The 19,490-nt window shown below is 33.4% G+C and overlaps 3 protein-coding genes across 10 annotated transcripts; all 3 read left to right on the top strand.

Annotated features, from left to right (window-relative positions):
* The first annotated feature begins 1,756 nt into the window (after positions 1-1,756).
* LOC113853583 (protein NRT1/ PTR FAMILY 8.3-like) lies at positions 1,757-7,183 on the top strand. 3 transcript variants are annotated; one of them, XM_027484029.1, is made up of 6 exons: positions 1,757-1,848; positions 2,218-2,295; positions 3,085-3,193; positions 3,456-3,673; positions 3,764-4,320; positions 5,282-7,183. In XM_027484029.1, the coding sequence occupies exons 2-6, from the start codon at positions 2,242-2,244 to the stop codon at positions 6,102-6,104; spliced, it is 1,761 nt and encodes a 586-aa protein (XP_027339830.1). In that variant the 5' UTR covers positions 1,757-1,848; positions 2,218-2,241; the 3' UTR covers positions 6,105-7,183. The 3 variants fall into 3 exon arrangements, with proteins under 3 accessions (XP_027339830.1, XP_027339831.1, XP_027339829.1); XM_027484030.1 differs by having other exon boundaries at positions 1,764-1,848; positions 3,088-3,193; XM_027484028.1 differs by having other exon boundaries at positions 1,811-2,007; positions 3,088-3,193.
* LOC113855865 (protein NRT1/ PTR FAMILY 8.3-like) lies at positions 7,064-13,377 on the top strand. The gene is made up of 8 exons (XM_027487496.1): positions 7,064-7,114; positions 7,582-7,684; positions 7,768-7,985; positions 8,444-9,006; positions 9,830-10,678; positions 11,653-11,735; positions 12,779-12,995; positions 13,335-13,377. Exons 1-8 carry the CDS (start codon positions 7,064-7,066, stop codon positions 13,375-13,377), a joined length of 2,127 nt encoding a protein of 708 aa, XP_027343297.1.
* LOC113854473 (histone-lysine N-methyltransferase ASHR2-like) lies at positions 11,463-17,997 on the top strand. Of its 6 annotated transcripts, XM_027485472.1 has the most exons (6): positions 11,468-11,550; positions 11,653-11,739; positions 13,601-13,655; positions 13,787-13,828; positions 15,260-16,769; positions 17,766-17,997. In XM_027485472.1, exon 5 carries the CDS (start codon positions 15,504-15,506, stop codon positions 16,743-16,745), a length of 1,242 nt encoding a protein of 413 aa, XP_027341273.1. In that variant the 5' UTR covers positions 11,468-11,550; positions 11,653-11,739; positions 13,601-13,655; positions 13,787-13,828; positions 15,260-15,503; the 3' UTR covers positions 16,746-16,769; positions 17,766-17,997. The 6 variants fall into 6 exon arrangements, with proteins under 6 accessions (XP_027341274.1, XP_027341276.1, XP_027341273.1 ...); XM_027485473.1 differs by lacking the exon at positions 13,787-13,828 and having other exon boundaries at positions 11,463-11,550; XM_027485475.1 differs by having other exon boundaries at positions 11,464-11,550; positions 11,653-11,735; positions 13,787-16,773; positions 17,771-17,997.
* The last annotated feature ends 1,493 nt before the right edge of the window (positions 17,998-19,490 follow it).

Here is a 19,490-nt window from a genome sequence, read left to right as displayed (position 1 = left end):
TAATGGAGTAATAAATTATAATAGAAATAAATAAACAAATTAGTTCTCAAAATTAAAGTCAAATTTAATATTTAATTTTAAAATTGAAAATTGGAGATATAATATTGTTTTTATATATAAGAATGATTACATTGGTGTAAGAGACATGTAGTCTTACATAATTAATAACTTAACATAAAATATAATTTTTATTGATTTAACTGTTGAATTATAATTATAAAATATCTAAATTATTTATGTTAAATTTTCTCAAAATTAAAAGATTATAAGAATGTAATTAAAGGATTTTTATTTTTATATATTTTAAAAGTATGTATTACATTAATTTTAATTTATATGAATAAAATATTAAATAATTTTGAATTGATATTAATTTTTATAAATATAATTTATGTATTTAAAAATTTTAATCAAATTATTTTTTAATAATAAGTTATCTAATAAATATTATTAAACAGTGTAAAAATAGATATAATTTATCCTTGTATAATTTGATATCTCTTATTATTATTATTATTATTCAAAAGTTCTTTATAATAAATTTTTTAATGATCAGTTGAAAACATTGAAACTGTAACCATCGGTTGCTGAATGAGCATAGTAAATAGAATTTCTCCTTCTTTACTCTTTTACTCGGAAAAATTAAAAAGAAAAATAAAAATAGAACAGTGTTAAAATAGATGTCTTTTAATTCAAAATGATTCTTTAGTCTTGTATAGTTAATTTTTCATGTAAAATATATGTTAATTTGATTATATATTAGTTGATCATATAGCAACAACAGATTTGACTGCATTTAAATCAACCAGCTAAAATAAACACTTCAGCAGTCGTTGATATGACTGCAATGATATGATATACATCCAATAATTGACATAGTAATCTATAACATTTTTCTATTAATTTTCTTGATGTAATAAAGGAATATATTTTGATGTTTAAAAACAAATTTTTAATAATTTTCTGAAATAAATAGAAAACTTGTAACAGATTTTATAAGAAAGGTTATAATTACTAGTGAATTTCTTGTACACTATATAAGGAATATTAAATTAAAATATTATTTCAATAAAAATATAGTGCATCTTTTCTAAATTGAATACATTTTTAAAAGTTAATCTTTTAAAAATTATAAAAAAAATTTAAAACTCAATATATCATAATAAAAAAATTAATTCTTAAAATTATTCATACTTAAATTAATTTTAAAATATTTGTATGTAAAAATTAGGGTCAACAATTTAATATTTTTTTATAAGCAAAACAAATATTATTAAAAAAAATTTAAAATTTATATACAAAAAAAATTACTTACTCAAAAAAATAAAAAGTAAAAATATCAACAATTTAATATATATATATATATATATATAAATTTTTTATATTAATATAAATTTTAAAAAATTATACTTAATTAAAATTTTTTATTTAATTTACATCTAATAGTTAATAAAATAATAAATTATAATTTATTAAATATAAATTAAATATAAGAATTTTTATTCCCAACCTCCTCTTAGATTATATGATCGACCTTTTGTTACTTTTAGTTTTTTGGGTAAAATATATTTTTGTTCAGTGGAAAGCGATGTTAAAGCGTCGTAATGATTGAAAGCTGAGTAGCAAAATGTTAACATCCTGATTGGGCCAAATGTGTTAAACCCATATTCACTCATTACCTTCAACACCTGTTTTGGATATTTATATAATATATTTTCCATTTATTTACCTTTTAAATCACAAAAACAAAATATTCAAATTGTATAATTAGGAAAATATGTACCCATCTGTCTATCTATCTTGAAGTTGAAATGCGACTCCATTCTGATCTAAAACGAACTGCAGGCGGTGCAGTATAGTCTTTGAATTGGATAGGGTTTATTCATAATTATATATATTTTTCTCGATGATATAAATCATATATTTTAAATGAAAGGACCGAAAATTTAGGTCTCTAGATGCGAATATGCTAACAGATTAATATGACTTCCACTTTTCCTAAAAATGGTACTCATAATAATGTGACTATTATTATTATTATTATTATTTTATAAGCATATGAATTTTATTACTGGATGATGAAAAAGATAGAATCCTATATTTTATTATTTTGTCTAAGTTATTCTATGCATTATAAATTTGTATGCATTGCAATAATATCTGAATATACTCTATCCTTCGTTGTCCATAAATTGTACTTCTCTGGCGCTTGCACAGCAGATAGAGGCTTCCACCAAAGATATGTGTTCTGTGGGTGATGATGATACACTTTTTCTGGAAGAGGGTCTTCTTCAGGTTCATCTTTCTTTTTCTCCATGCACTTGCTAAGTTTTATCTTCTTGTCATGCTACTTCTTACGTTCTACAATACAGGCCATGCCTTCATGATTAGTGACATAATTCGGTTATGTTTGACCAAAAATTCCAACTACTTTTGAGGATAATTGGACATGGTTAATGCTTACACACCAAACTGGTTTTTTTTATGAGGCAGTGTTTCAGTTACTGTTGCACCAAACCACCATGGTTTGGAAACTTTTGAAAAATAAGTGGAAGATTAAGTCTTCAAGGATACTTCCTGGGTGAGTTGAAAAAATAACCACTTTTTTTTTTTTTTAAAGAATTTTAATTAGTTTTTCATAATAAACTGACCCAAACATGCACTCATCTTTAGCTTTGATGATCAATAAATAAATTAGACTGTGTAAGATTCGAGTAAATAATTGGTATACATTGCCACTCGATTTTATGGTTATATAGTCAATTTCCGTACCATGTTTATGAGGTGAGATGACAGTATTTCAAAACAAGTCCAAGTCTCCAGTTCACACAGGTGATTGATTCCCTTTCCATTGATTTGTCAATATATATATAATTATATTTTAAACTTGAGCAGACCAATCAATCATCTGTTTTCGCTCTATATTTTAAACTTTTTAATCATACATAAGAGATTTGTTTTGATTTGTTTTGTTATTTTATTTTAGTTTTGGCCAAAAACTACGTTATTGGTTGATTTAGATCATATCAGAAAATATATCACTCCCAACTGAGATGAGATATCATTATTAATTTTATTTTGAAGGATGATGAAGTGAGTGACCAATACACAGGGGATGGCTCAGTTGACTTCAAAGGGAGGCCTGTTCTTAAGAAGAATACTGGCAATTGGAGAGCTTGCCCATTCATCCTAGGTATGGTTTTTTACATTTCTTTTATATATTAAATAATCCTTTTTGAAGATTGCTAGCTACACACTGTTATTGGTTGAAATTTATTAGAAACTATAAGATTATGAATGTGGCTCCTTAAATTAAGAGTGAAACCCATATATTTTATGACTTTCAATAAATTTCAACTAATAATATAGTGTATTAAGAAGAGTGTATCAAAAGTGTACTGCTGACATGTCTCATCCTTTTTTGTTTATATAAATTTTATGTATATAAATCACAGGCAATGAATGTTGTGAACGTTTGGCTTTCTTTGGTATTGCAACAAATCTTGTTACCTATCTCACCACCAAACTACATGAAGGAAATGTTTCTGCTGCAAGAAATATCAGCCTATGGCAAGGCACTTGTTATCTTACACCTCTAATTGGAGCTGTACTAGCAGATGGTTACTGGGGTCGATACTGGACAATTGCAGTTTTCTCCATGATTTATTTCATTGTAATAAACTAAGATGCTGAAATTACAAATATGCTTTGTTACATAATTGTCTTTTCATGTTGCAACATGTGATATGGCTGCTGCATGCAGGGGATGTGTATCTTGACACTTTCTGCATCTGTGGCAGCTTTGAGTCCTGCTGAATGTGTGGGTTCTGTGTGCCCTTCAGCAACAACTACACAATATGCTGTGTTCTACTTTGGTCTATATGTGATTGCACTTGGAACTGGTGGTGTAAAATCATGTGTGCCATCTTTTGGGGCAGATCAATTTGATGATACTGATTCCAAGGAAAGGGGTAGAAAGGGATCTTTTTTCAATTGGTATTACTTTTCTATCGACCTAGGCGCTGTTGTATCATGCAGCTTCATTGTGTGGATTCAAGACAATGCAGGATGGGGTCTTGGATTTGGCATTCCTGCTTTATTTATGGGATTATCTATTGGATGCTTCTTTTTAGGCACACCTCTCTACAGGTTTCAAGTACCAGAGGGAAGCCCTTTTACAAGAATGTTCCAGGTTTTGTTTGCATCTGTCCGCAAGTGGAATTTGGTTGTCCCTGAGGATAGTAGTCTCCTATATGAGACACCAGATGAGAAATCTGCTGTTGTAGGGACTCGCAAACTGGTGCATAGTGATGATCTGAGGTATGAGTTTTATTTTATCTGTAAATTACTCTCTAAAACATTTATTCTCCCATAAAATTAGTTCCTCAAAAATTCTTTTTGTTTCCAGTTTAGTCTTCTCTAAGGACAATTATGGTAACATCTTAAATTTTTTAGGAATTAATTTGATGTCAAGTTAAATGTTTGAGGAACTAATTTGGTGTGAAGGATTAATTGATAATGACTAAAATTTTTGAAGGGTTGGATGATGTGGTGACCATTTAACTTTGAAGGACAGAATTAAGGATTTTATCAAAAGTTATTAATGTTAATTGAATGATAATTTTCTTTTTTGAATTCTGGTGGTTTTGGGATCTACATGCAAGGGAAAACTTTTTCAGCTTTTCGCTTTACTTTGAAGTTTATGTTACTTTGTAAACATTTAATATGAAAGCGCATATTCTAATGCTAAGGAGTAAAGACTGATCGCTAGTTGTGTTTTACGTTTTGTGTTCTCACTTTATTGCCCAATAGTCATGAAGCATGATTAGACAAGTACGTGAGTAAAATGAACAATGACTCTTATTCTAAATTGTGAGAAATGAAAATACAAGTTTTATTTGCTTGTTTCTTGCATGTAATGAAATGCTGAACAAGTTGTACTTAATTTTTTCCTAGTATGAGTATTATTAAACTTTACTCAAGGTTTATCCTTGCAGTACTCTGTAATGGCAGATTCGGTGTTTTTTTGTTTCACCAGTTTTCTAGGACAGATTGTATGTGAACATTTTCCTTTTTGTCTTAGTTGCACTGAGAAATCCTGTGCTAAAATGTTAAGTTTTTTAGACATATTTTCAAAGTTTCGTCCAAATAATAGTCTATATTTGATAATGGCTAAAGTATCCTCGCTTCAAAGTGCTTTCTTCCAACTACAAACAGGACTTTGTGGTCAGAACCTTCTTAAACTCCTTTTCTTTTCTCTTTTGTTTTCATTTTAATGAAGGTGTCTTGATAAAGCAGCTATAGTGTCGGATTATGAGAGTAAAAGTGGTGACTATCCTAATCCATGGAGACTTTGCACCGTGACACAGGTGGAAGAATTGAAACTCTTGATCCGCATCTTTCCAATTTGGGCTACTGGCATAATTTTTTCTGCCGTTTATGCCCAGATGTCAACATTGTTTGTGGAGCAAGGAACAATGATGGACACAAGCATTGGTTCCTTCAAATTACCCCCAGCTTCCCTCACAACTTTTGATGTGGTAAGTGTTGTTTTGTGGGTCCCTCTCTATGACAGGATAATTGTTCCCATTACAAGGAAATTTACTGGCAAGGAGAGAGGTTTTTCAAAGTTGCAAAGAATGGGAATTGGCCTTTTTATTTCAGTCCTGTGCATGTTAGCAGCTGCTGTTGTGGAGATTATGCGTTTGCAGCTTGCAAGAGAACTTGACCTTGTTGATGAACCTGTTGCTGTACCCCTTAGTATATTTTGGCAAATTCCTCAGTACTTTTTATTGGGGGCAGCTGAAGTATTCACATTTATTGGGCAGCTTGACTTCTTGTATGACCAATGTCCAGATTCTATGAGGACTTTAGGTGCTGCACTGTCACTGCTGAATTTTTCATTGGGAAATTACTTGAGTTCTTTCATTCTTACTATAGTAACTTATTTCACCACACAAGGTGGAAAGCTTGGATGGATTCCAGATAACTTGAACAAAGGTCATGTTGATTACTTTTTCTTGCTTTTAGCTGGCCTTAGCTTCTTAAATATGTTGCTGTACATAGTTGCTGCCAAAAGGTACAAGCAAAAGAAGGCTTCTTAAGAATTTTCATGGTTCAGGCATTTATTAGTAGTGGAAGCATGTGCTGAGGTTTCCTAGGGTCATTGTCATGATTATTGTGTATGTATATATGTCCTGCAGTTATGTACACTTCATCCATTTATTTGGGTTAAATGTGGCCCTGACCCTTCTCACAACACCTCTAACTTTAAGTGAGGACTGAGAAGGTTACTTGATATACACATATATATAGGACTTCAGATTATTGGACTCAATAAAAAGTTTGACATTTTATGTATATAATGTATATATTCTGTTGTTTGTGGTCATTGTGTTGATTTACGGGAACAAAAAGCAAGGGGAATGAACTCCCGGCATAAAAGTAGCTCACAGCACAACATGAGTCATAAAAAATTTGCTACTTTTTTTAGAGTGGTGGCAAACTATTGAACAACACAGTTCATTATAGCCTTATTAGCCCGGTTCTAAATTTGCCTTCAACAATTAAGAATAATGCTAAATTAAATTTTTAATCAGTGTACAAGAATATTTTTCCATGCTTTGATGTATTCTACTATTTCTTCCTATTCAGTTGTAAACAAGTTTTTCTACGTAGTTCACTTTTGGTCGTTATCCCATGGACTAGAGACACCCAATGGTCTAAAATACTGTTAAACAAACCTTTAGGAGCTTCGATATTGATTGTTAATTTTAGGTCATTAAGCAAACGAGAATTACTCTGACATCTGTTTCAAAAACCTACGAAACGTTTTCCGGTCGTAAATATACAGCGAACAAGTTCTCAACTTCGTTTCAAACTCACCAAAGAGATTTCTGAATTGGGTTTCAACTTTTTACCTACCATTCTTTGTAGACATTAATGTTATAAAAATTGAATGCGGATGATGACGGGCTCTCACGAGACATTTAAAATTATATCATCCTTTATTCGACAACACTTAAATTAAATCTCTTCGTTGGTTGAGATAGTAGAGAATACAATGGAACCTTTGGACGAACTCAGATCACTGTTGGAAGATGGTCTTCTTCAGGTTCATACTTAGCATGCTGCACATCTGTATATTACATTTAATCGTCATGTTGATACTTATCTTCACTTTAAAAGTAAAAAAAAAAAAAAAGTTAAATGCTACGTGACTTTTATTCTTTCAATAAGAAGTTGCAGTTGGCGTCATAGTTCACCCCCCTCCAAAAAATTTTATTTTTTTTATGTGCAGTCTTCAATGCTTCTTTAGAGTAGTTATTTGAAAGCACTGGAGGGCTTTGGTCCTTATCTTATATATAAAATTTAATTCAATCAATCTTCTAGACGAAATAACAAGAAATTGTAGATTCAGCTCCTATAGTTACACTCCACTATTTATTTTTCTCTGCTCTGCAGAGTTTGTTTAACTTTTATCAGTTGTTCAGTATCACTGTTACAGTTGTTTCCTGTGTTATCTGTACATGTTTCAAATTTATTTATATTATCCTTATTAACGCTATTATTTATTTTCAGTCTGAAGACTGTCTTCACACAGGAGATGGGTCAGTAAACAACAAGGGAGAGCTTGCTTTTAAGAAGGAAACTGGGACATGGAAAGCATGCCCCTTTATTCAAGGTGATCACTGATCAGCTGCTCTTGTTCTCATGGGATGTATACAACAGTGTATTTTGAATTTGACATGTCTACATCTGATACAGGTACTTTCTTTTGTGAACGTTTGGCATATTATGGGATTGCCAGTAATCTTGTCACTCATCTCACCACAAAACTACATGAAGGAGTTGTTTCTGCCGCAAGAAACGTTACAACTTTTCAGGGAACATGCTATCTTACTCCTCTCATCGGATCCTTCTTTGCCGATGCTTACTGGGGAAGATATTGGACGATTGCAGTGTTCTATGGAATCTATCTCATTGTAAACTCAATTAAAACTATGATTTGTGATTCTCATATTGAAGTCTAGATGGACTCTGTAGTTTGCATTTGTACTTTACTCAAGAGTGTTTTGGGTCAAGTCTAATGTCCTTCTCTTCCATAACTTTGCATTAAAAGGGATGTGAGAACCTGCTGATCCTTCCTCAATTTATTCAATAATGGGAGGCCTTCTACATTTGATTCTGTCTTCACTATCTAAAACTATGCATATTAAAATTTCCTTTTATGTATCCTAGCTAGTAGTTATTATTTGGTAATGGTTTATTCACATGCAATGCAATGAATCAGTCAGAGGTTAAATTTTCCATATTTTGTTTGGAGCCCTTGTGTTGAGTTTATATAACAGTCTTAATCATCCATTATCTGCACTAATTGTTTATTTGTCTATTTCTTTTTATATAGTTTTTTGTATTTTTAGGTGATAATTAATTTGTGCAGGGAATCTGCATATTGACTCTTTCAGCAACCATTCCAACATTGGAGCCAATGGAATGTGTGAATTCTGTATGCCCATCAGCAACATCAGCTCAACGTGCTGTATTCTACTATGGACTATTTTTTATTGCACTAGGGACTGGTGGGATCAAGCCATGTATTTGGCCCTTTGGAGCAGATCAGTTTGATGATACGGATCATAGGGAAAGAGCAAGTAAAGGATCATTCTTTAATTGGAATTATTTCACTAGTAACATTGGTGCACTTATATCAGTCACTATATTGGTATGGATTGAAGAAAATGTTGGATGGGGCCTTGGATATGGCATTGTTGCATCGTTTGTCGGTATTGCAATCATAATTTTATTTCTTGGTACACCTGTCTATAGATTTCAAAGGCCAGGGGGAAGTCCTCTTACAAGAATTTCCCAGGTGGTTGCTGCTGCTTTGTGCAAGTGGAAATTGGAGGTTCCACAGGATAGTAATCTCCTCTATGAAATTGCAGCAGTTAGGAGGGATACTTCCATTGAAGAAATTCCTAAACTAGAGCATAGCAATGGATTGAGGTATCTCATAGCTTTTAACTTCTATTCATATTAAATTGTACTATCTTTGTGTTCCTTTACTCAATACATAGGTAGTATGAGTATTGTTTCCTTATTATGCATCCCAAATATATGTCAACAGAGAAAATTTTCCGCCATTTTAAAATGTAGCGGTACTATTTATGGAATTTGAATTTTAGGTGAATCTAGAAAGGAATCATAACTTTGCTTTAAAGGGGGAATGGATAAGGAGGAGAGGAGGTGCTCTATAGTCTTAATTAATAGTGTATGATTGTAGGTTTTGGAATCTTTCAACTGTTTATTTTTCTTAAGACAAAGAATGAGGCAACCAGCACTAAATCAATTAGAATTTGTTGACACAAACTAGTATCAGAAGGTATTGAGATATTTCTTTTTCCAAGTAATCTCAAATATCCTTTTTTATTTTCATGATCATCTTTCCAACCAGAACCGGGACCATCTTAAACCGAAGTAATCTTCCGTTTTCTTACTCATAATCCTGTTATAAAGAAATGGATTTTTCTCTCTTTTTTCTCGCTCATAATCCTGTTAGAAATTGCATGGAGGTTAAAGTCCATTCCTTATTCCTGTTCAAATCTATAGCAACAGGCGGAAATACAAATATGCTTCCAAACTTTGTTCTGATTTGGCAAAAGAATAGCTTTGATTTGAGGATTCACATTTATCTAATTCCATTTATTTTGCACTAGCATGATGATTATCCTTGTAAGTGTTCAAGATTCTGTGCTTTGCAGGAAAAAAATGACCATAAAATTCTCTACTTAAATGCAATTCATGCCCTTTAGAAACTTTTTTTGTCCAGGTTCCTTGACAAAGCTGCAGTGATATCGGATGCAGAAAAAGAGAGTGGTGAAGTAACTAATCCATGGAGGCTTTGCACGGTAACGCAGGTGGAGGAGTTGAAGATTTTGATCCGCATATTTCCAATCTGGGCAACAGGAATCATTTTCTGTGCGGTTTATGCTCAAATGTCTTCATTGTTTGTTGAACAAGGGAAGATGATGGACACAACAGTTGGTTATTTCACTATTCCTGCAGCCTCTCTTTCAACTTTTGACATAATTAGGGTCACTATTTGGGTTGCCATATATGATAGAGGGATTGTTCCAATTGCAAGGAAACTCACTGGCAAGGAGAGGGGCTTCTCAATATTGCAAAGGATGGGAATTGGCCTGTTCCTCTCCATCATTTGCATGTCATATGCTGCTTTTTTAGAGAGTAAGAGATTACAAATGGCAAAAGATCTTGGATTGTTTGATGAAGATGTTCCTGTTCCACTAAGTATATTATGGCAAATACCTCAGTATTTCTTGCTTGGTGCTGCAGAGGTATTCACCTTTGTTGGACAACATGAGTTTTTCTATGAGCAAGCACCAAATGGCATGCGTAGTTTCTGCAGTGCATTGGCACTGCTTACAAATTCAATTGGGAATTACCTCAGCTCTTTGATTCTCATTATTATTGATTACCTCACAACGAAGAATGGAAATTGTGGATGGATAGCAGATAATTTGAACGAGGGTCATCTTGACTACTTTTTCTGGCTTCTAGCTGCACTCAGTTTCTTAAACATGGTGGTGTATATTGTCTATGCTAGATGGTACAAACCAAAGAAGGCTTATCATAGGAGTTTTCCTCAAAGGAATTCACTGTAATTGCAAGCACTTTTTTAATTGATTATTTCTTTCAAACACAAAATCATTACGAACCGCACAGCTCATCTTACAGAAGATGGTGAGAAACAGACAATTTTGATGCACTAACCAATGTACATGTCTTACAAATCAAATGGAGTGCTACCCATTTTTGAAATCAGAACATGTGCCAATTTACTACAATGAAATTAAATGAACTCCACTAAGATAATGTTGAAATACTTGAAAGAGTATTGCACCTACAAATTCCTATCTGAGATAATGATAATCATATAGTTCAGAGAAGTGATGCCTGCCATAAATTATGCAAGCAACATATCCCTATCCATCATAACTGCAATGAGGCTTTATATTCCAGCTTATATTTAAATGTTGGTCTCCGTTCCCAAAATGTTGAGGCATACATTTATACATACAATTCTAGAATAAGTTTCGATACTAAGAAATATACTAAACATCATAACGATATCCCTTTATCTTTTTAACAACTATGTAAAAGAAATTTTGCCAATGCGTTGCGTAAAAGGTTAATGTAATCAGTGTCATCGATTTCTCCATTGAAGCTACCGCTGACTGACAACACCAAAATTAAAAATATGCGACGATCAAACATTTTTTTAATAATAATTTATCTATATTTTTTTTAGGCCGGTTACATTTGATTTTGGTCAGGGTCCATAAGCACAATAGTTTGAACCTAACGAGACATTTGTGGCCCAAGGAATGAAGGGCCCGGCCCACGCTAATAAAACCCTTGGCAAATGATGACACCGTGAACTTGTTGGAGCAGAGGCATCTCTTTCACAAGGGTTTATAAGAAAGTAGTGGTTCCTTCCTTGAAATATCAAAAGTGCTCACTGCAAGTAAGGTGAGTAAAATGCTTTTGATTTGCATCTAATTGTTCAATTGGGTTGGATTTAAAATCTTGATAAAGTGTTTCTATTCTTTTATTTTATTTCACAATTTGCAGTTTCATTTTCAATCACTACATATTGATTGATTCTTGTGGTTGTCGGAGAACAAGGAAGCTGCGAGAATATTGGGAAAGTAAGGGTAGGTAAGATTGATTGAATCGTAGAGTCCTCATAATCATATAACATGATTCACATTCTGTTTGCATAATTTGCAAAGCATATTGTTTCTGTTTCTTTGTTCCAGTTTCGTACTATTCACTTTCAACGTTCCTCAACATGGGTTATTGGTAGGCGTTGAGGCCACTACAAAAGAAGAGTGGGGGAAATAGATACCTTTGATCTTCAATAAATTATAGAATAATAATGACCTGTTTGGCTGCAACTGCTGGATTAAAAGCAGACAATCCTCCTTTCCCGCCGCAGACACTATCTTTTTATTCCGACGCTGTATAACCTTCACTGCGACCCAACTTAGTTAAGAGTGTATGAATAGGAAAAAAGTGAAAGTCACCCTGTCATATTATGTCCCTTGGTGCCTTGAAATAATTAATTGTACTTCACCAAAATTGTACAGAGTAAGTGATAGTGGAAAGACATTCATAGATCAACTATATTGTGAGAAACCAAGTACCCTCTTGACTGCTAAAAGAAAGGGTAACGCCTTGCTCATATGCAGTTTAACTACCATTACATATTTCTGGCCCCTCCTTTATTTTTGAAATAATGCATGGATTTGTGAGCTCAAGGATGTAATTGGACACGAGCCTATGTTTTATGAAAGTGCTTTGATTAAGACCACCGTGGATAATGCAAATAGCAGCTGACCCCTAAAATGCTACATCAAAATAGCGAATAGTGTGATGATTGCTGTTTAAAAATTTATAATATTTATATATAAAATGTTATAGACACAAAATTTTAGTATAAATGCTCAAGAAATTCTCAAAATTAATCACATAATAATGGTTCAAAGTAAAAGCGTAAAACACTATAGCTTCTATTCTTGTCGTGAAGATGCCATAGAAGGAGATTAGAAGTCTGGAACAGCAAATAAAGCGTGGATTGTTCAAGTCCTGACTTTCTAAGTAACAGAATGTGAACAAAAAAACAGGGTGTGAAGGTGATCAGCAAAACAGGGCATGAAGTTGTGAACAACAAAGCAGTGTTTGAACAAAAATGCAGACCTTGAACAGCAAAGCAACAGTAAAACAGAGCTTGAACGGGAAAGCAGAGCAAATGTTGGAAAAGCTGATTTCTCTGGTGAACACAGAAGCAGAGGAGATGCCGGAAAAGCTGATTCCTCTGACAAAGTGGAGTGGGTGAGCTGGCAAGGAGGGGAGAAACCGTTTCTGTTGAGGTTCCAACTTTTCATGCAGGAAAATGTGGAGGAAGACAATCGGTTTTATTATATATATGTTTTATGAAGGAGAAATCCTTTATACCCTTAAAAATGATCAAAACGGTGCACTTTATTAAAAATAGAAAAGGGTTTCTTGCTTTTCCAAAAATTGCGTGATAGCACACACAACTTTTCCCTGTTCTAGCTGTGAACCACCTGCAACCTTGCGGTGTGACAAATGACCCGCGACTTGGCAGCAGTGGCAGCCGACTGCTGTGCTGTGCCTGTGCCTGTGTGCCTCTATAGCGCACTATTAGCAACTATGATTAAGACTAATTATTTAGGATTGATTGCCTGTCTAATGAATTACAAGCATTGACATAATGCAATAAATTGCAGAGCAAACGCCGTTTGGTCTGAAATGGGTTATGTTTCTGGTTAAGCTTAGGTATGTAATGGGAGTCTAAACTGACTTCTAAGCCCCTTATGGTCGCATAATTGACTTATTGTTCTAAATTAGAGTTTGCATAAGAATTTTTTGTTCTCAAATATAATGTTGATTATAGTATTATTTCAATGTCCAAAACTTGAAATTGGGCATATTATTGTATCTTTATTGTTTATGAATTTGTTTAGAGTGAAGTGATAGATTTTTCTGTACGCAGCACAAACTTCTGTTGACTAGAAGAACCTCAACCTTCAACAACCTGCCAATTAACTGTAATTCTTTTCACCCCTTTCTCTTTGTATTGTTGAAGTTTATCGTTCAGTTCTTTCTTAGCAGCCACTGTATCAATTTGTCTATTAGACAGTTCTAGTTATGTGAGCCGCACCAGTTTTGACTTTTGCAGGTTTACATGAAGATGAACATTATTGATTTTATTTGGAATCAGGTTTTATGTGCTTTATTAATTTTCTGATTGAGAATTCTCAAATTTTCCTGACTGTTTATGACTCTTCATGTTTGGATTTGACTCTGAGATAGGAAATATGGTCTCAAACAACTAAACTAGGAAATGTCTTCATGATTGAACCTGTGAAAATACATCCCAAGACTCACAACTAAACCTTGATTTCTCAAATTATCAAAAATTATTCCCTATATCCTCAGTTATAAACAAGGAATTTCCAGCACATAGTACCATGTAAATGATAATAGGAAATATCATCCAGCAGCATTTGAATTCAATGCTTAATTTCTATTCTTCAAATCTTTGGAATAGAAGTATGTCTTCACTTTAGAACCTTTGGTCATAACATCATTTCTAGTAGTTTTCTGTAACTTCAAAACGAGCTTCCTCCTCTCTGCGTCAATCTTCTATATTTTCTGTGACCTAGGTGCTGCTGCGTGGGTTTTTGGTTTCTCTTCTTTTTTGCCTTTGGTTTTGTACTTCTGTTGAGGTTCTTGCTTGTGGTTGGGTGTTGTGGCTCGGCATTCTGCAATATTTTGTGATTGCACTCATTTGTTATTTCTTATTTGACTAATTATGTGTTGTATTGGATCTTAAGGCTATGAATTTTGAGTTTATGTTTAGTTAAATTATGTGATTTAGAGGTTATTTTCTTTATCTATGTTATTTTCTATGTTTATGTATATGTTTAAGCGTAGTTTTGAACTTCTTGGATGATCTTACAATCATTGTTATGATCACACGATTTATGATCTTGGATCCCCTCTCAATCCTATGTAGGATTCCGATTTTGACAACATTGAATCAGAGACCTGTAGCAAAATGTTCTCTTACTACAAGAAAATATCCTCACTCATGAAGTCAGTCTTAATAATAATCTGAAGAAGCAAGCTGTATAACCATCCTCCCCTTGAGCTGTATTGAGAATAACATTCAAAGCTTCCTTGTTGACTTCTTCTCTAGAAATGCTTCTATCAAGTTTAGCATTCAATTCATCTGGGTTAATAAGTGATAGAAGTGAGGGCTAGAATTTATGGTGTTCATGTAGTTCAAATGAAATTTATACTTGAATCTTTAGATTGATTGAAACTTATCCACATAGAAGGGTATCCCTAGAAAAAGAAATCTTGTATACTTGGATATATTAAATCGTTTAGTTGGTTTTATTCTCATGACCAAATACAGTTCCCCTATGATTTTGGGAGTTGTGCCTCCAAATATGACACTTTTTTGTAATTAATTATACTGCTACAGGCATTTTAACGTAATCTACTGATTCAAGTTGGATGTTTATTGAAAAAAAAAAACTTCCAAAAATGTATATCTATGTTGTTGCAAAGTTATTACAATGCTTTAATACGACTGAGAACTCACTGTAAATTCCTTGTCTCCTTTCTTCTGTTCCCCTTGCAGCTGTTTTGATTGCTTTGAATCACTTGGAGAATAGGGAAAAGGAGTGCTAGTTGTACTGTGTGTACAAAACCTGAAAGGCTAATTTGTTCAAGCTGCTTTCTGATCTCTCTCTAATGTCCAGTAGGAAAATATAGCCAAAAAGGCTTATAGGTGTCAGAGGTTCTGTAGAAATTCAAAAAAAGGTTTTACCCGCTGGAGGATACTGTTTTAGTTTTGGGAATCAGCAATTTGAAATTACATACAAATGTCACTGGCTGCTCCAAGTTCCCTTTTGAAGGTGAAGGAAATGCATGGAAGAGGGAGGGGAATGGTTGCCCCTCAGCCTCTTAAAGCTGGCCAAATTGTCCTCAGAGATTCTCCCATCCTGCTGTATTCAGCTTTGCCCTTTATCACACAGTCTTTGTCATCATCCTCCTCCATGTCAGCCTCCTACTTCTGTGACCACTGCTTTCGAACCTTGCCTCTTCCTGTACAGGGAGATTCTACATTATCCCAAGTCTCATGCCCCTCTTGTTGCCACTATCGCTTTTGCAGCTCAAATTGTCTCTCAAAGGCACTGAAATCCTCCCATTCTTCTTCTTGGGCATGTCAAGCATTATCTCGTCTCAGAGCCAATTCTCTACTGCTTGAACAGCCACTTGAACGCCAAGTCCAAGCTCGTTTTCTCATTGCTGCCTACAGCCTTGCCCATATCTCCCCTTCAGACTTTCAAATTATGCTTTCTCTTCAGGGTTCTCCTGATGATGCCACCATTGCTGCAGCTAAGTTCCTACACCCCCTTATTGAGTCACTTGCTCTTAGTAGCCCCCTGAATGGATTTTCTTTAGAACTCACTTCTGCACTTCTTGCCAAGGACAAACTTAATGCCTTTGGCATAATGCAGCCCTTCTCTATCGATGATGACCAGAGGTTTGTGAGAGCTTATGGTATTTACCCATATGCCTCCTTTTTTAACCATGATTGCCTTCCCAATTCCTGCAGATTTGATTATGTGGACACTAATCCACCTGATGACAGCCATAATACTGACATTATTATTAGGATGATTCATGATGTTCCTCAAGGTAGGGAGATCTGTTTGAGTTATTTCCCTGTGAATGAAAACTATTCTAGTAGGCAGAAGAGATTGAGCGAAGACTATGGCTTCACCTGTCATTGTGATCGATGTAATGTTGAATCAAACTGGTCAGATAATGACAGTGTTGAAGATAATGCTGAGGATGAAGATGAGAATATGGATGAGGATCGATCTGAAGCATCAGACACTGACAATAATCCCATTGGAGATAATAATGATTTCCCACATGCTTATTTCTTTTTAAAATACATGTGTGATAGAACAAATTGCTGGGGAACTTTAGCTCCTTTACCTCCACAGGGTGATACTCCATCTAATGTCATGGAATGCAATGTCTGTGGGAAATTGAAGAGTGATGATGACTTTGAAATTGATAAAGGGCAAGATGAAGTTCCCATGGAGGACTAAGCAGCTAGCTAGGATGCTACTTTTGTGAGCACCCTGCATTTCTCTATATGTTTAGATTATTTTTATTCTATTTATTCTTTTGGCACCATCTTTTCTGTCACCTCTACGACTCTGTTTGCATTTGTTCATTAATTTCGGTGCCCACAATTTTCTGATATATTTTAGCTTGCCCGTAAACTTCTTGTGGTTGTCAAGTGAACAATTCTAAGGTTTTCCTGTAAAAGACATTTGTCGTGCTATTACCACTGTAAAACTTATTTCTGGAGACTTAGATCTGTTCTGCAATTTTAAAAGCCTTATCCGTGCACCATTTGATTCACGATTTTATTAGGAGATAGTAAGCATCCAATTAGTTATTTCAGATATGAAGTAATTGGATACCAAGGGAAAAAATTGATTATTCTTTTATGGCCATAAGAAAACTTTTTTTTTTTTTCTTATTTTGGTAGTTATTACAATTCATTTCTGATTTGTTAAGTATTTCTTGACGATGTTATTGAATTATTGTCAAACCATTAGTCTTGAGTCTATGTCTTAAGTGAAAGATAATGCCAATGCTCAACAACCGTAGCAAGGGAAGGTATAAAGAATAGGAAGAGCTTTTGATCTTAAGGAATGATCAAGAATTGGAGTACACATGCCTTGCAAAAAAGTAAAAGCAGCCCTAGTGTTAAATAGTTGATTTAGTGAGTGGTTTAATAGTCAATTCTAATAGAAAGTTATCATTTTTTACCCTTTTATTCCTGCCTTTTTGTGCGCATCTTGTATATCACACCTATCAACACTTTTTCTTTTTTTCAAAAATAATTTTCTTTAGAATTTTAAAAAGTATCTCTTGTTAAACTGAATAAACTTTCTATTTTCTCTTTATTTTTATTGGTGTCCCTCACACAATTTGAATTTAATTGGTGTCCCATTACTTGTTTGCGTCCAATTATACACGGAATGTTCACCACTTTTTCTCATTTAATTATGGGTTTATTTACAATATTAATTTATTGTAGTTGTTGTTGCATGTAGATGAGGGGAGTTCTTCCTTGATTTTGCGCAAATTACAGACTGCACAAGCGGAGACCAATGCTGCTGCTACTCAGGAATCAAATGGAACTATTTTGTGATGTTTTTAAGAGTATAATAGCATGCTCTTGCTGTGGTTGGTTGCTTTATTTAAAATTCTTACTTTAAAATTGCCGACAAAATATTACCATCCCCGTTTTTGAAATTTACTTTTTTATAACAAAAGTCCCTTGCTCACAATGCTTGGCAGTACTATTTATTCATATTATTTTTCACTTAAAAATTAAGTTAATATGTCAAGAAAAAGTCAAATAATTGAGAAAACTAAATTAAAAAGAAAATATTTTAATTTGATAAAATGATGTGGATACACGAGGTATTATCACATCTACAGAAGTTTGTGGTGTGTGTACATTTATTCCTTTAAAAGAGAGTTTGTTTTACTATAAAATAAGAAAAGTTTTGCAAGACGGATAAATAATCAAGTAAAAACCCTCTTTACCCATCAAGTAATCCTTAAATTTTTGTTTAATCAGAACCGGTTGAAGACTTGAAACAATTTGGTTTTATTCGACTGAAGCACGATGAAATCAGAGTAGAATTCATATGGTTACGTTTTGAATAGTGAAAGAAATCCAATATTCTCCAGAGATTTGTGGGAAATCAACATCAGTAATACCTGCCACAAGAAAAACCACCAACTCATACCAACCTAACACTTGAATCTTAATTCTCCATTAATTGATGGCTTAACAGACTCTCCAAAATAGTCATTCTGCATTAATACAAAGCAACTTATGAGATGAAAAAGATAGCGTTACTTCATTTGATACTGTTTTTTTAAATTTAATTTTAAGGTCAAGAGCGAATTTAATCTTTTTTTATAAGGTTTAAAAATAGAAAAGTTTTGTTTTCCTCATAATTAAATTGTACCGAACTTTGACCTATCATTTCTCTCTCTCTATTAGGTCATAAACTTCTTTGTAAAAGAAAAAAAAAATACTAAATTGTTATGTAATTATATCTTTTTTAAAATTTAAAGGAGTTTGGCCAAAAGAAAAAGCTTTAAAAATGAGGTGATGAGTAGTTATTCTTCAAAGTCCTAGCATTCGATGTATCTTTTTAGGACTTTAAAGTGGTGTAGTTTGTGTCCTTTTTTATTTAATCATGATATTAAATTAATATTTTGAAAGAAAACAGGATGTCGTACCTAAAAGAAGTTATTCCTTTACTATTTCGTTTTTTCCAATAAACTGTAAGCAATTAAAAATCCCCATACCATGATTAAAATTTGATTCAACGCTTTAGATTCAATTAGCTTAATTTCTCATTTGCCATTCCCATGAATACCTGAACTGGAGTGTTAAATTTCTCGACATCATAATTGTTTGCCCGTTTCATCTAACACTCAAGTTGATATAGTACTCAGAAAACAGTTGCTGGGAATGTGAAAGGAAATTGTGCTTACGGAAACATCAATGAATTCAAATTTCCTCTCTCTCACCCTGACTCAAAAACATTTTACTTTTAATTGTGTACCTATCTTGTACTATGGATCCTGAACCAAAATCATGGGCTAAGTGGGTATTTATGCAACTCTTGATTGAACTCCAGTTTCATTTATATATCAAGGTGTACGAATTGAATTGTATTTAATAATTAAAAGTAACAATAATAGTGAAATGGTGAATAGAGAAATTAGCCTCTGTCAATAAAAATTGACACGAA

This window comes from Abrus precatorius, unplaced genomic scaffold (genome assembly GCF_003935025.1).
Source record: "Abrus precatorius isolate BTA unplaced genomic scaffold, Abrus_2018 Scaffold11, whole genome shotgun sequence".
Classification (NCBI taxonomy): Eukaryota; Viridiplantae; Streptophyta; class Magnoliopsida; order Fabales; family Fabaceae; genus Abrus; species Abrus precatorius.
This window is presented reverse-complemented; position numbering and strand designations above follow the sequence as displayed.